Below are 15,138 nucleotides of genomic sequence, written 5' to 3' on the forward strand. Positions count from 1 at the left end.
AGCCGTTTTTAAAAAAAAAAAATTTTTACGCAAATGGAAGCACTTCAAAAATTGACTTCACGTTTTGGGTTAAAAATACCGTATAAAAAATTGGATGATAATTTTTTCAAATTATTCAATCGAAAAAATCCCACGTTGCTCTGTGGAAAATCTATTTAGGAAGATGTACTTTAATTTTCAAGTCAATCGGTTGAATAGATTTTGAGTTATCATGTGCACCGCCTCGAAAAATGTGGTTTCGAGAAAAACGCAAAAGAAGAAAAAATGTACTTTAGTGTATTATAACTTGAAATTTTGTCAACTTACTAAATTAATTATCAATTCCTGAGCCATAATACTATTCTCCTAGAATGGAAAGAATGTCGCCCGATTCCTTTTGTTGAGCTCTTTTTAATTTTCTGGCCTCCTTTGTCGTCTCCTGCGTTCTCAGGTTGGCGATGGATACTCGTCGTTGGTCAACTTCTTCGCACGTTTTAGCGTGGGCGACACTCGCCACCAGTCTTCTTTTTTGTTTACGGGGTCCGCCAACATTTGGCATTAGCCGTGAAAGATTAGCCGCACACTCGATCGCCTTATTTGACGCCGTAGCCATGTGGTGGTGGAAGTTTAACCTTCCATCCAACTCCACACCAAGATATTTAATTTGCTTACTCCACTTGACCTCGAATCCGTCTATCACGATTCGTTGGAGCTCATAACCACGTCTGTCTGTGACCAGCAGTGCCTCGGTCTTTTCCAGGGCCAATTCAAGACCTCAGGTATCCAGCCAGCTTTTTGCTAGTCGCAGACATTCGTTCACCAATGTCCCAAGAGCCTCCTCACTTTCGACAGTGCACACGAACAACGCGTTGTCCGCAAAGCCGATGATCACCGCACCTTCGGGTAGATCCATTCGCAGAAAATCATCGTAAGATACATTCCATACAAATGGACCCACCCTCGAGCCTTGAGGAGCCCCACACTGCATCTCTTCCTTGAGAGTGCAGGTGTCTCCGTCATATATAACCCACCTGTCGCTAAGATAATTATCCATTATCCGCAACAAGTAGGGCGGCATATTTTTCTTTTTCATCGACTCGATGAGATCTTTCCATCTTGCGGAATTAAACGCGTTGCGTATGTCAATTGCTACCAACGCGCAGAAGCTCTTCTTTTTTCCAGGTCCCAATTTGTTTTTTCCTGCTTTGGCTATATCCACGACTGCCTGGATGGCATCAACTGTGGACTTGCCTTTACGGAAACCAAATTGGTGATCCGATAGACTATTCTCTCCGGTCAAGTGGCTTTGCATTCTCTGCAGAACCATATCCTCTAGAAGTTTACCCATCGTATCTAGCAGGCATATAGGCCTGTACGATGAAACCTTATCTAGAGGTTTTTCACCTTTCCTCAGGAGGACTAACCTCTGTCGCTTCCAGTCGCGGAAGAACTCTCCTCTCTCAAGGCAAAGATTGAAGCTTTGAAGCAAAATCTGGGGTGAAGTGTCGATTACCAACTTTAGGATTTCGTTACTTATCCCATAGATTCCAGGCGCCTTGCCTGTTTTCAATCTTTTGCCTGCTTTTTGCAGTTCACTATGTGTGAAGAGTTCTTCCTCTTCGACTTTGCAAAAACTCCAGTCCCTTCTAAGATATGGCTCCGCAGGAGGAAACAAAGAACTTATTATCTTTCTGACCCAATCGGGATTGGCCAGGCCGGGGGTCTTTTGCCTCGTCACTAATTTCTTAGTCACGATTTTAAAAGCCAGACCCCATGGGTCCTTATCGACTTCCTCGATTAGGTCCTTCCAGCTACGGCGTCGCGACTTGCGGATCTCTTTTTTGAGGTTATTTTTTGCCTCCTTGAAAGCCTCTTTCAGCAAAGGATCTCCCTTAGATCGGGTGTATGTCCTTCTTGCTTTGAGGCATTCCTTTCTCAAGAAGTTCAGCTTCTCTGACCACCAGTGCAAGGATTTTTTCCTTGGAAAGGCCCCTTTGCGACGTGGCATCGACGCATTGCAAGCGGTGACGATTATATTTCGCACCGCTCGCACCTCTCCATTTAGACTTTTCGGCCTCCTCACCCAACTAGAATCCTCAATTAAGATAGATTCTTCTAGGGACCAGCTGAACTTCTCCTTGTCGAGTTTCTTAATGTTCCACGAGAAGATTTTGCGACTAGGAGCTTCCTGTCTTTTTCCTCCTCGTGTGTCTTCCAATGAGACTGAGAACTCAATGTACTGGTGGTCACTTGCTTAATTATAATTTGTTATGTTTCATTTTTAACGTACCTACTTGTAAGATTAAGAATTCATATTCCCTGCAGTAAATATTATGAAATATAAAATAATTACAAAATTTCTAATAGAAAAAAAGTGAAGGTAATATAATATAGAGATGACGACGCTTGTTTGCATTATAAAATATTTAAATCTAACAACTTTTTTAATCATTCTGCATTAATTAACTAACAATATTGCAATCATAGCTCTAAGCATTTTATCAGTGTAAAACAGTGATTGATGATAAGAACTTATCATCACCAACTAAATCCGTAAAGATGATTTTTCAAATAATTCAAATTATTATCACCATCATAACTATAAGTCTAGTGATTTTTATTCTAAGAACAATTAAAAATCAGACATTTTTTAAACGTCATGGTGTACCACATGAAACACCTGCACCTCTTTTTGGAAATATGTTATCCATAATTACTAAGAAAGAGAGTATTAGTGATGTGATAAAAAAATTATACGACACCCATTCAAATGCAAAGTACATTGGTTTTTATGATTTTACAAATCCAGTAATAATATTGCGTGATCTTGAATTAATTAAATCAGTGGCTGTTAAAAATTTTGAAAGTTTTTCGGATCATGGTATAATGGGACCCAAACCAAATGATCAACTATTTGCTAGAAATTTATTTAATTTAAAGGGTCAAGAATGGCATGATGTTCGAAGTTTACTCAGTCCTGCATTCACACCATGGAAAATGAAAACAATGTATAATCTCATTTCGAATAGTGCTGTTAATTTTGTCGATTCTCTATTAAATGAAATGGAAAATAATAAAATTAGGGAAATGAAGGAAGCTTTTTCACGGTGTACTAATGATGTAATAATTAATTGTGCTTTTGGTATAACAGTCAATACGATGGAGAATCCAAATAATGATTTTTACATTTTGGGAAAAGAAGCGACAAATTTTGCTAGACTCTATCTAAAGATAATGTTAATGAGGACATTTCCATTTCTTATGAATATTCTCGGTGTTAAACTGTTACGTCAAAAAGTGAATGAGTTCTTCAATGAATCGATTAGCTCTACAATTAATACTAGAGATAGGTTGCAAATATCGCGACCTGATATTCTGCAACTTTTAATGGACTCCAGGAGAGGAAATACAAAAATTGATTTATCGATGGAAGAAATAACAGCTCAAGCATTTGTCATCTACTTTGGTGCGTTTGATACTACGTCAACAACAATGGCTTTTTTGGCACATGAACTTGCACTGAATCAAGAGATTCAAAGGAAATTGCAAAATGAAATTGATATCACATTTCAAAATACCAATGGTGAGCCAACCTATGATGAAATCACTGGACTCGAGTATTTGGATGCAATTTTAAAAGAAACTATGCGAAAATATCCATCTTTCGCTGCACTTGATAGGATTTGCACGAAAGAATTTGAACTTCCTCCTTCAATTCCGGGAGGAAAGTCAATTTTAATAAAACCTGGAATGATGATTTGGATTCCAGTTGTAGGTTATCATTATGACACTAATCATTACGAAAATCCAGAGATTTTTAATCCAGATCAATTTTTAAAATACAATTCAGAAAACAGTAAGGAAACATTTTTCTCATTTGGAATCGGTCCTAGACAATGTATAGGGAGTAGATTTGCAATGTTGGAAATGAAAATAGTATTTTTTCATTTGTTATCTCATTTTAATTTCAAAGTTTGTTCTAAAACCAATATACCTATACCGTTGAGTACAAAATCGGTAGGATTTGGTGCAAGGGGTGGTTACTGGATAGAATTAGAAAAAAGGGAAAATAAAAACGATAAATCAGTTTCAATGTGATGAAATATTTTTGCAAAATATTGTAAATGAAAGTTACCTTATTAGATTAACATTATTAATCAAATTCTAAATTCTCTTTTTATTTTACTCCATTGGGACGAAACACAATTTTGTTATATTAATTTTAATACAATAGATAAATGTTGTTGTGTCAAATTTATTTTTGAATAAATCAGTAAACTCTGTGAATCCAGAAATATTTAATCCAAATCGATTTTTTAAAGTGGTAGCTTTAAGTAGTAGTAGTAGTAGTAGTAGTAGTCAAAATATAATGAATAATGTTCCATTGGGAAGGTAATTAAATTTCCTATTGATCCACAGGTCATAGAATAAAATTCAATGGAAATTGAGTTACTTTAGTCACTTTAACTATTTTTTACTACATTAAACAGTAAGAAAGGTGTACGTTTTAATTTTTTTATTGATTGTCTATTTCATTACGAAACATTTGAGCCCTTGTGGACCTCGATTGGATTAAAAATAACAATTCTATAATCAAAGGATTGCAAAGTTGCTGATCTCGAATCCAATGTCAGTTTTTCAAATTTCAAAATGGCGAATCCAAAATGGCAGACAAGTTTTAAAAATCAAATTCGTCTCAAAATTTGTAACTTGGGGGTTTCCGATGTCGCTGATTACGAATCCAATGTCAGATTTCAAAAATTGAAAATGATGGATTCATTATGGTGGGCGAGTTTTTTAAAGATCCATCAAATTCGCACCTATTGAATCCACCTTATTGAATTTTCGAAATCTAATATCGGATTCGTAATCAGCGACTTCGAAAACCCCCAAGTAACAAATTTCAAACGAATTTGACAGATTTATAAAAATCTAGCCGCCATATTGGATCCGCCATTTTGAAATTTGAAAAACTAACATTCACTAAATCTAGTGTAGAATTGTCATTTTTAATCCAATCGAGTTCCACAAGGGCTCAAAATTTTCGCAATGAAATAGACTAGCAAGAAAAAAATTAAAACCTAAACATTTTTTACTATTTAATGTAGAAAAAAATAGTTAAACTTACTTAAGTGTCTAAAAATCATCAAAATTTTCATGAAAATTGATCGACCTATTAATAAAAGAAAAATGTTTTGTTCGATTGTCAAAAAAAAAAAAAATTTAATTTCTAAACCTGCGATTATAGGACGTAGATTTGCAATGTTCGAAATCAAATTAATAATTTTTTATTTCCTGTTACGATTTACTATTAAAGTTTGCCCTAAAACAAAGTTTGCCTAGTTATTCAATAAATCGAAGGATAATTATTCAAATGCTTAAAGAAATAATAATTATTTTTAATAATAGTTTTTTATTATAAGAACGCAAATGTGTAAACTTTATAATTATGAATTAACAATAAAAAATTTTAATTAAACACTTTAAATTTATGATGTATTTTTTCAAAATAATTTTTCAAATTATTTTTATATAATAAAACGTAAGTATTGAATAAATTTTAATATATGACGTTTAAAAATTCTGAATAACTAATTATATTGTACATTTTAATATTAAATACAACAATTGAGGATGAATTATAAAATAATCATTGTATAATACAGTTTTTATGTTGACTTTCCGTGAATATTAAATTGATTTTTCAATTAATTTCTATTACATGGTCTATTTTCATTGTTTAAGACATAATTTGATTTTACTCTATCAAGTCCAATAATTAAAATATAAAATATTTTCACGCTTGTCCGGGGCTACCTTCAACAAGAATTGTACTATAATTAACGCGAGGTATAACAATGATAACAGAAAACGTTATCCGAATAATGAACAAAAATAATAAAATTTCTCCGTAATCAATAATTTTTGCACACATTTACGAGTGTCGACAGAAATCATGTTCCACGCAAAAAAAAAACATTTATACAAATATATTCCAATGTATGCGCATTCTCAAATGATAATAAATGACTTTTAATCACAAACGTTTTTTTTTTATTATTATTATTTAATCACTCAAAAGTAAATGTGAAGAAACATTATCATCATGCTTTCAATATTTATACAATTTCTTTTTGCCATTATAATTCTAACATTTTTAAAATATATTCTAAAAATAATTAAAAATAATACATTTTTTAAAATTCATGGAATTCCACATGAACTATCACTACCAATTTTCGGCAATATGTTACCAGTAATAATACGTAAAAAAAATATTGGTGATTTAGTGAAGAAATTATATGAAAAAAATTCAAATGCAAAATATTTTGGATTTTACGATTTTTCAAAACCAGTAATTATCATTCGCGATGTTGATCTACTTAAATCGGTGGCAGTGAAAAATTTCGAAAATTTCACCGATCATGGATTAATAGGACCAGAAACTAGGGATCAATTATTTATTCGAAATTTATTTAATTTAAAAGGCCAAGAATGGCACAATATTCGAACACTATTGAGTCCTGCATTCACTTCATGTAAAATGAAAATACTTTATAAACTTATTTCAAATAGTGCTGTGAATTTTGTCGAGTGTTTGATAAGAGAGACAAAAGATGATGAAACGAGTGATATGAAAGAATTTTTTTCCAGATATACCAATGATGTAATAGCGAATTGTGCTTTTGGTATAACTATCAATACAATGGAGAATCCAAAAAATGATTTTTACATTTTTGGAAAAGAAGCGACAAATTTGGAAAGGTTGTCACAAAAAATTATACTGATGAAAAGTTTTTTTAAATATATATTTCATTAATTATTAAATAAATAATAGATTCATAGAAGAATTTTAGTTACTAAAAAAATTGAATTTTGGAAAAGTTACAAATTATTGCAGAAATTCAATTATTTTCAAAAATTTTAATAAAATTCTTGGGAAAATTTTAAATATTATTTCAAAAATTTTCCTCAATTTAATGATTTTCAATATATACTATTATAATATAATTTTGCAAAAGAATTCAATTATTTAAAAAAAAATCTTAATAAAGTTCTACGGAAACATTTAATTATTTTCATAAATAATTAAAATTTCAAAGTAATTCAATTATATTTACAATTTTTCATAAATTTTTTCTCAATAATTCAATTATTTTTATAAATAAAATTTTTTACATGGATTCAATTATTTTCATAAATAATAAAGCTCATCGCAGAATTTCAATTATTTTTAATACAATTTTAATTTCAATTCAGTTAAAATTAGTTGAATTTTTTAATATGTATTTAATAATATTTCCAAAATTTTAACGCAATTCTTAGAAAGAAATCAATTATCTTGATAAATATCGAAATTCTTCATAGAAATTCAATTATTTTCAATTATCTTTATAAACAGCAAAGTACTTCGCTGAAATTTAATTATTTAAAAAAAATTTAAATAAAATTTTACGCAAACATAATTCATTATTTTCAAAAATAATCAAAATTTACCTGAATTTTAATTATTTACAAATTTTTTATAAATGTTTTAGCAACAATTCAATTATTTTTATAAACATAATTTTTTACATAGATTCAATTATTTTCATAAATAATAAAACTCATCGCAGAATTTCAATTATGTTTAATACAATTTTAATTTCAATTCTTTTGAAATTAGTTAGATTTTTTAATTGGTATTTAATTTTATTTTCAAAATTTTAAGGCAATTCTTAGAACGAAATCAATTATCTTGATAAAATATCAAAATTCTACCCAAAATTTCAATTATTTACAAATTTTTTTAAAAATTTTTTAGCAACAATTCAATTATTTTTATAAATATAATTCTTTACATGGATTCAATTATTTTCATAAATATAATTTTTTACGTGGATTCAATTATTTTTAATACAATTTTAATTTTAATTCTGTTGAAATTAGTTGAATTTTTTAATATGTATTTAATCTTATTTCCAATATTTTCACGTAATTCTTAAAAGAAAATTAATTGTCTTTATAAATATAAAAATTCTACCCAGAAATTCAATTGTTTTCATGAATTATAATAAAATTCTTTGCAAAATTCAATTAATTTCATAAATAACAATTTTAATCACGAGAATAAAATTATATTCAAGATCAAATAAAATTCATTTTAGAAATTCAATTATTTTCAATTTTTGTTTATTATTATAAACAGTAAAATTCTTCGCTGAAATTCAATTATTTGAAAAAAATCTTGATAAAGTTCTACGGAAACATTTAATTATTTTCATAAATAATTAAAATTTTAAAGTAATTCAATTATATTTACAATTTTTCATAAATTTTTCATCAATAATTCAATTATTTTCAAAAATTAAATTTTTTACATGGATTCAATTATGTTCATAAATAATAAAATTCATCGCAGAATTTCAATTATTTTTAATACAATTTTAATTTTGTTAAAATTAGTTGAATTTTGTAATAATATATTAATATATATTATTATTATTATATTAATATTATTAATATTATTATATTAATATTATTTCCTAAATTTTAAAGCAATTCTCAGAAGTAAATCAATTATTTGGATAAATATTAAAATTCTTCCCAGAAATTCAATTTTCAAGAATGTTAATAAAATTCTTTGCAAAATTCAATTATTTTCATTAATAACAATGTTAATCAGGAGAATAAAATTATTTTCAGATTGTCACAAAAAATTATACTGATGAGAAATTTCCCTTTCTTGATGAAATTATTAAATGTTAATTTGTTGAGGTCAAAGATTGATGAATTTTTTAATAAAACGATTAGGTTGACAATTAATATTAGAGATAGTTTGGGCATATCGAGACCTGATATTCTGCAACTTTTGATGGACTCCAGGGGAAGAAATAGAAAAATTAATTTATCGATGGAAGCAATAACAGCCCAAGCTTTTGTCATCTATTTTGGTGCTTTTGACACAACGTCAACAACAATGGCTTTTTTGGCACATGAACTTGCACTGAATCCAGAAATTCAAATTCGATTACAAGACGAAATTGATGCAGTTTTTAACGAAAGTAATGGTAATATATCGTATGATGCAATAAACGGACTCGAATATTTAGAAGCAGTTTTGTATGAAACAGCACGAAAATATCCAGTACTAGCAACATTGGATCGAGTTTGCACAAAAGAATTCCAACTTCCAGCTGCTGTGCCAGGCGCAAAATCAGTTTCAATAAAACCTGGAATGTTAATTTGGATTCCATTAGTTGGTTATCATTATGATCCTCTCTATTATGAAGATCCGGAAAAATTTAATCCTGATCGATTTTTAAACAACAGTACTGCCAGTAAAAAATCTACATTTTTATCATTCGGCATTGGACCAAGACAATGTGTAGGAAGTCGATTTGCAATGTTGGAAATGAAAATAGTATTTTTCCATTTTTTGGCACGATGCAATTTTCGAACATGTTCAAAAACAACTGTGCCTTTAAAATTAAGTAAAAGATCATTAGGACTTGCTGCCGAGAATGGTTATTGGGTGAAAGTGGAATTAAGAAAACACAAAGAAAATTCTTTTAAATGAGGTAATTTTGTGTTCCATTATTTAATTATTCTCGTGATTTAAACATTTTAATAATAATCAAGTTTAAAAAATAATTTAATAAAACATTGAATTTAACGATCATTCCGAGTCAGTAAAATTATCGTTAAACTGAATGTTTTATTAAATATTTAAAACTAACCAAGTGATAAAATCATATAATTAAAAAAAATAATAATATTGGATGATGCGCGATTCCACATTATGATTATAAACCTAAAAATATACTTGAGAAATACCATATTTGAGGTGTTAAGTATAACTTTGTAATATTTTTATATTATATTTTTTTATGGGCGAATATATTGAATTAAAATTGTATTTTCTTCTATGAAATTACTACGAATTCTAATACAAAGCCTTCAATTTTTTATATTTCTGACAATAATTTCTTTTTAAATTAACTTCATTTTTCAAGAACTATCATCAAATTATGACTTATAAATTATTTAATGAATAACTTTATACTTAAAAATATCTAAATTAATTGAATTTCACAAAAATGACGTTTATAATTTTTCATAAATAGATCAACTTCAAAAGGTTTTAATTTTAAATTTTACAAAATTTCAATTTTTATTGATAAAATTATTTATAAGAAATAAAATTTAAAAATCATTTAATTTAAAAAAAAATTAATTATCTTTATAAACAGCAAAATTCTTCCCAGAAATTCAATTTGTTTGCAATTATCTTTATAAACAGCAAAATACTTGGGTGAAATTAAAATTATTTTAAAAAAATTTTAATAAAATTCTACGCGAATATATTTAATTATTTTCAGAAATAATAAAAATTTATCAGAATTTCAATTATTTACAAATTTTTTATAAATTTTTTTTAGCAATAATTCAATTATTTTTATAAATATAATTTTTTACATGGATTTAGTTAATTTCAATTCTGTTGAAATTAATTGAATTTTTTAATATGTATTTAATTTTATTTTCAAAATTTTAACGCAATTCTTAGAAAGAAATCAATAATCTTGATAAATATTAAAATTTATTTCAGAAATTCAATTATTTTTAATTATCTTTAGAAACAGAAAAATTCTTCGCTGACATTCAATTATTTAAACAAAATTTTAATAAAATTGTACGCAAACATATATTAAATTATTTTCATAAATAATAAAAATTTACCAGGATTTCAATTATTTACAATTTTTTTTTTATAAATTTCATAAATAATACAACTCGTTGCAGGATTTTAATTATTTTTGATACAATTATTAATCGAATTCTTCGAAAAATGTTATTATTCTTAACAATTTTATTAAAATTCGTCGAAAGAATTCAATTATTTTAAAATTTGTTGATAAAATTCTTTATGAAAATCTATTTTTAACAAACATTCAATTATTCAATAAATTATTTATTTTTGAATTTAAATAATTGATTTTTCGTAGAATTTTCTAATAAAAATTGATTTAAAAATTAATTTCTAAATAATCGATTTATTATTATTTATAAAAATAATTTAATTCTTGCATCGAATTTTATTACACTTTTTTTTAAATAATTGAATTCTTTTGAGAAATTTTACTACTTGTATAAATAATTGAATTCTTAGGAAGGATTTTATTAGGATTTTTGTAAATAATTAAAAATTTTTTTAATTTTATGGTAACTTAAATTATTATAAAACATGAAGAAATCTATTACTCCGAGTCGAAGACTCGAAGTGATTGATATCTTCATGTTTTACAGCAAAATTTTGATATGTTGTTAATTTCAAAAGGTTTGAATTTGAACCTTTTGATGAATTTGAATTCGTATGGAAAAATAATAATGATTAAATATTTATTTAAAAAAGAAATTATTGATGTTTTGGAATAATTTTACAATTAAAGAAATTTGTAATTAAATGTAATAGAAAATATTTATGAGTATCTAATAATTTTTAGAGTGAATCAGAATATTCTTTAGGGTCAGGGAAAAAGTGAAAATTTTGTCTGGAAATCAGGGAAAAGTCAGGAAAAAACAAAATTAAATATTTATGGCAATCCTGATCATAAAATTGGTACATTCAATTGTACAAGTTCGTTAATTATTATTCTTTTTGATAAAAAAAAAAGATAAAAAAAAATAATAATGAGGAAAAAAATTATCAATCCACCAAAGTTAGGTTAAATAAACAAATGTAATTTTTATTTGTAACATTTCGACAGCATCGACATTCTGATTACCTAGAAATTAATAATTTATTAAAAATTTTTAATGTCATAACGTAAAATTACGTCTGACAATAGCAGTAGATGCAAATTTTAAATTCTATTTTATGAATTATTAATCAAATAATTGATATCAATTTTAATCTTAATTGATTTCTCTATAAACAATAAAAATATTTACATTCCACGAACACTCTTAAACGTGTAAAAATTATTAATTATCATTTAAGATAAGTGTAATGTACAATACAACACAAGAAAGAAAAAGTATAAATTTTAACCTGATTTTGGGGTAAAAATTCCCTGCAACAAATTTTCCCCTAAGTGAGGGCGCCACTGTCTATGTGAATTAGCATTGGTTAAAATTCCCCGCAACAAAATTTATACTATCTTTTTTCTGTGAACAAAGAAAAGCTTTAGATGACTTTCAATAAAGTAAAACGAATTAACTTTGATAACTAAACTACGCAATTCTAAAGTATATTTAAATTCTTCTTTTCAGTGATGAGAGGCATTCTTCAAATGCACGTGTATGCATCAGTATAGTCAAGGTTAAACGGTTTACAAGAAAATTACAATATAACTATTAGCGTTTAATTATCAGTCATAAAAGTGATTTCACTACAACAACATGCTTATGAATTTGTGGACATTAATTTTCACCATTTTTCTTGGTGCATTTATGTTAATATACTTTTATCAGTCATTAAAGAAATTGAAATATTTCAAAATCCATGGAATACCACATAAATCGCCAATACCAATTTTTGGTAATCAAACACCAGTTATATTTCGTAAAATTTACATGGGAGATTTAATAGAAAAATTATATAACGATAATCCAAAGGCAAAATATTTTGGATTATATGACTTTATGAATCCAGTGATTGTTTTACGTGATATGGAATTAATTAAAAATGTGACAGTGAAAAATTTTGAAACATTTCCAAATCATAAAATTTTTTTCGAAGAATCATGGGAACCGTTATTTAGTAAAAATTTATTTGCCCTACAAAATGAAAAATGGCATAATGTACGCTCATTATTGAGTCCAGCATTCACATCAAGTAAAATGAAAATAATGTTTAAACTTATATCCGAATGTGCTGTGAATTTCACCGAATTTCTATCGAACGATAAGGAAGCAATGAAAATGATTGAAATGAAAGGTGCCTTTACACGTTATACAAATGATGTGATTGCCACCAGTGCATTTGGAATAAGTGTTGATTCAATGAAAAATCCAAATAATGAATTTTATCAAATGGGTAAAGATGCAACGGATCCAGTTAAAATTTCAATGAAATTTTTTCTCCTACGAAGTTTTCCGTTTATTATGAAATTATTGAATATTAAATTAGTAAATTCGAGTGTCTCTCAATTCTTCACGGAAATTATTAAATCGACTATTAAAGCAAGAGATAATAATTCAATAACACGACCTGATATGCTGCAATTAATGATGGATTCAAGAGGAAAGGACGGGAATAAAATTGATCTTACACCAGAGGAAATGACTGCACAGGCTTTCATCTTTTTTTTAGCTGGTTTCGATCCTGTTTCAACGAATATGTCCTTTACTGCTCATGAACTTGCTGTAAATCCAAAAATTCAATCACGATTACAAGAGGAAATTGATGAGGTATTACGTGCAACGAATGGTAATCCAACATATGAAGCTATCAATGAAATGGAATATTTAGACGCTGTTTTAAATGAAACACTGAGACGACATCCGATTGTACCATTTCTTGATAGGGTTTGCAATAAAAGTTTTGAATTACCACCAACATTACCTGATGCAAAACCATTAACATTAGAATCTGGAATGACTGTTTGGATTCCAGTGAGTGCAATTCATTTCAATCCTGATTATTATGATGAACCGGAAATATTTAATCCTGATAGATTCTTGAGTAATGGGAATGCGAGCAGTAAGGCAATGACATTTCTAACATTTGGTATTGGTCCAAGACAATGTATTGGCAATCGATTTGCAATTTTAGAAACAAAAGTTGTATTATTTCATTTATTAGCGAGATGTAATTTAAAAGTTTGTTCAAAAACATCTGTACCTTTGAAATTAAGTAAAAAAACTTTTGCTCGCAATGCTGATGATGGTTTTTGGGTTAAGATAGAAAAACGAAAAAAATAAATAAATTCTCCAAAAAAAAAAATGCAATTAATCGTCATTCATTGCGATTATCTATTTTTCGATCCTCCTTAATAATTATTTATTATTATCGCAGGCTTCGCACTCTTCTACTAAAAACTACTATTTACTACTTTTTTTTAAGTTATGCTACTATTTGGGTACTTTTTCTTTAGATTTCAGTCACTAAAAGCTATTTCTGTTTTTCGATAATTTCCCCTACTTTATTCGCTAATATACTAGAAATAAAAAAAAAAAATAAAAAAAATTATCTTCAATATCTAGACTTCTCATAAAATTTAGCAAAAAAAATTGATAAATTCACCCAAAATTCAATTATTTTCATAAATAAAAAATTTCCAGAAGAATTCAATTAATTTCGAAAAGCATTTTCAAAAAAAAAATTTTCGAAAATATCAATTATTTTACAAAATTTGTATACAATTCTTCACAATAATTCAAATACTTTCATTAATAATAACATTTTTTCTTGTAATTTAATTTTTGAAAAAATTTTTTGATAAAATTCTATTCACGAATTCAATTCTTTTCAAATAGTCAAAAAAATTTAATTATTTTCACAAACAAAGTCCTTCACAAGAAATCAATTATTTAAAATAAAATTTTCATAATATTTATTATATTTTTAAAAAATTAATTATTTAAAACAATGTTCTTATTCTTATTCTTTTAAATTTTAATAAAATTCTGTCCAAGAATTCAATTATTTAAAAAAAAGTTGATAAAACACCACACATACCTTTTATTATTGTCAATAATTTTAATAGATTTCTTCGTAAAGTATAATTATATTCAAAAACTTTTCGCAATTCAATGATTTTCAATATTTACTATTTTCAGAAAATTTCCAAACAGAATTCAATTATTTAAAAAATTTTTTGTAAAAATTTTCGTAAGAATTGAATTCTTTCCATGAATAATAAAAAATTTCTCATAAATTCAATTATTCAGATTAAAATTTGCATAAAATTAGTCGAAAGAAATCAATTATCTAAAAATGTTTATAAAATTTTTCGCAAGAATTAAATTAATTTTATAAATATTTAAATTTTTTCATGAATAATAAAATTCTTTACGCAGGAATTCAATTTATTAGCAGAATGAGAAATAAGTAAATATTTATGATGTTAGGAAAATGTCAAGAAAATAAAATATAAAATGGATTTTTGGTCAGTTTTGTGAAGTATCTAAAACGAGTTTTTTTGGTAGTCAAGTTTATTTTTTCGACAGCTA

General features: G+C 26.9%; 3 protein-coding genes across 3 annotated transcripts; all 3 read left to right on the forward strand.

The window, feature by feature from the left end:
• Positions 1–2,287: 2,287 nt before the first annotated feature.
• On the forward strand, positions 2,288–4,935 carry LOC122505749 (cytochrome P450 9e2-like). Its single transcript, XM_043617558.1, has one exon. It carries the CDS (start codon positions 2,539–2,541, stop codon positions 4,075–4,077), a length of 1,539 nt encoding a protein of 512 aa, XP_043473493.1. The 5' UTR covers positions 2,288–2,538; the 3' UTR covers positions 4,078–4,935.
• A 1,279-nt stretch (positions 4,936–6,214) lies between these two features.
• LOC122505751 (cytochrome P450 9e2-like) lies at positions 6,215–12,354 on the forward strand. Its single transcript, XM_043617560.1, has 3 exons — positions 6,215–6,744; positions 8,665–9,539; positions 12,235–12,354. Exons 1-2 carry the CDS (start codon positions 6,227–6,229, stop codon positions 9,536–9,538), a joined length of 1,392 nt encoding a protein of 463 aa, XP_043473495.1. The 5' UTR covers positions 6,215–6,226; the 3' UTR covers position 9,539; positions 12,235–12,354.
• Positions 12,229–13,909, forward strand: LOC122505750 (cytochrome P450 9e2-like). Its single transcript, XM_043617559.1, has one exon. The coding sequence runs from the start codon at positions 12,364–12,366 to the stop codon at positions 13,885–13,887; it is 1,524 nt and encodes a 507-aa protein (XP_043473494.1). The 5' UTR covers positions 12,229–12,363; the 3' UTR covers positions 13,888–13,909.
• Positions 13,910–15,138: the final 1,229 nt, after the last annotated feature.

The sequence above is a fragment of the Leptopilina heterotoma genome, unplaced genomic scaffold, assembly GCF_015476425.1.
Source record: "Leptopilina heterotoma isolate Lh14 unplaced genomic scaffold, ASM1547642v1 Lhet_369, whole genome shotgun sequence".
Taxonomy (NCBI): domain Eukaryota; kingdom Metazoa; phylum Arthropoda; class Insecta; order Hymenoptera; family Figitidae; genus Leptopilina; species Leptopilina heterotoma.

Excerpts from the sequence above, each read along its gene's own strand:
- LOC122505751 (XM_043617560.1), top strand. The coding sequence starts at position 6,227 with ATGTTACCAGTAATAATACGTAAAAAAAATATTGGTGATTTAGTGAAG. Across the intron at positions 6,745-8,664 it reads GAAGCGACAAATTTGGAAAG|ATTGTCACAAAAAATTATAC; the intron begins GTTGTCACAAAA and ends AATTATTTTCAG.
- LOC122505749 (XM_043617558.1), top strand. The coding sequence starts at position 2,539 with ATGATTTTTCAAATAATTCAAATTATTATCACCATCATAACTATAAGT.
- LOC122505750 (XM_043617559.1), top strand. The coding sequence starts at position 12,364 with ATGCTTATGAATTTGTGGACATTAATTTTCACCATTTTTCTTGGTGCA.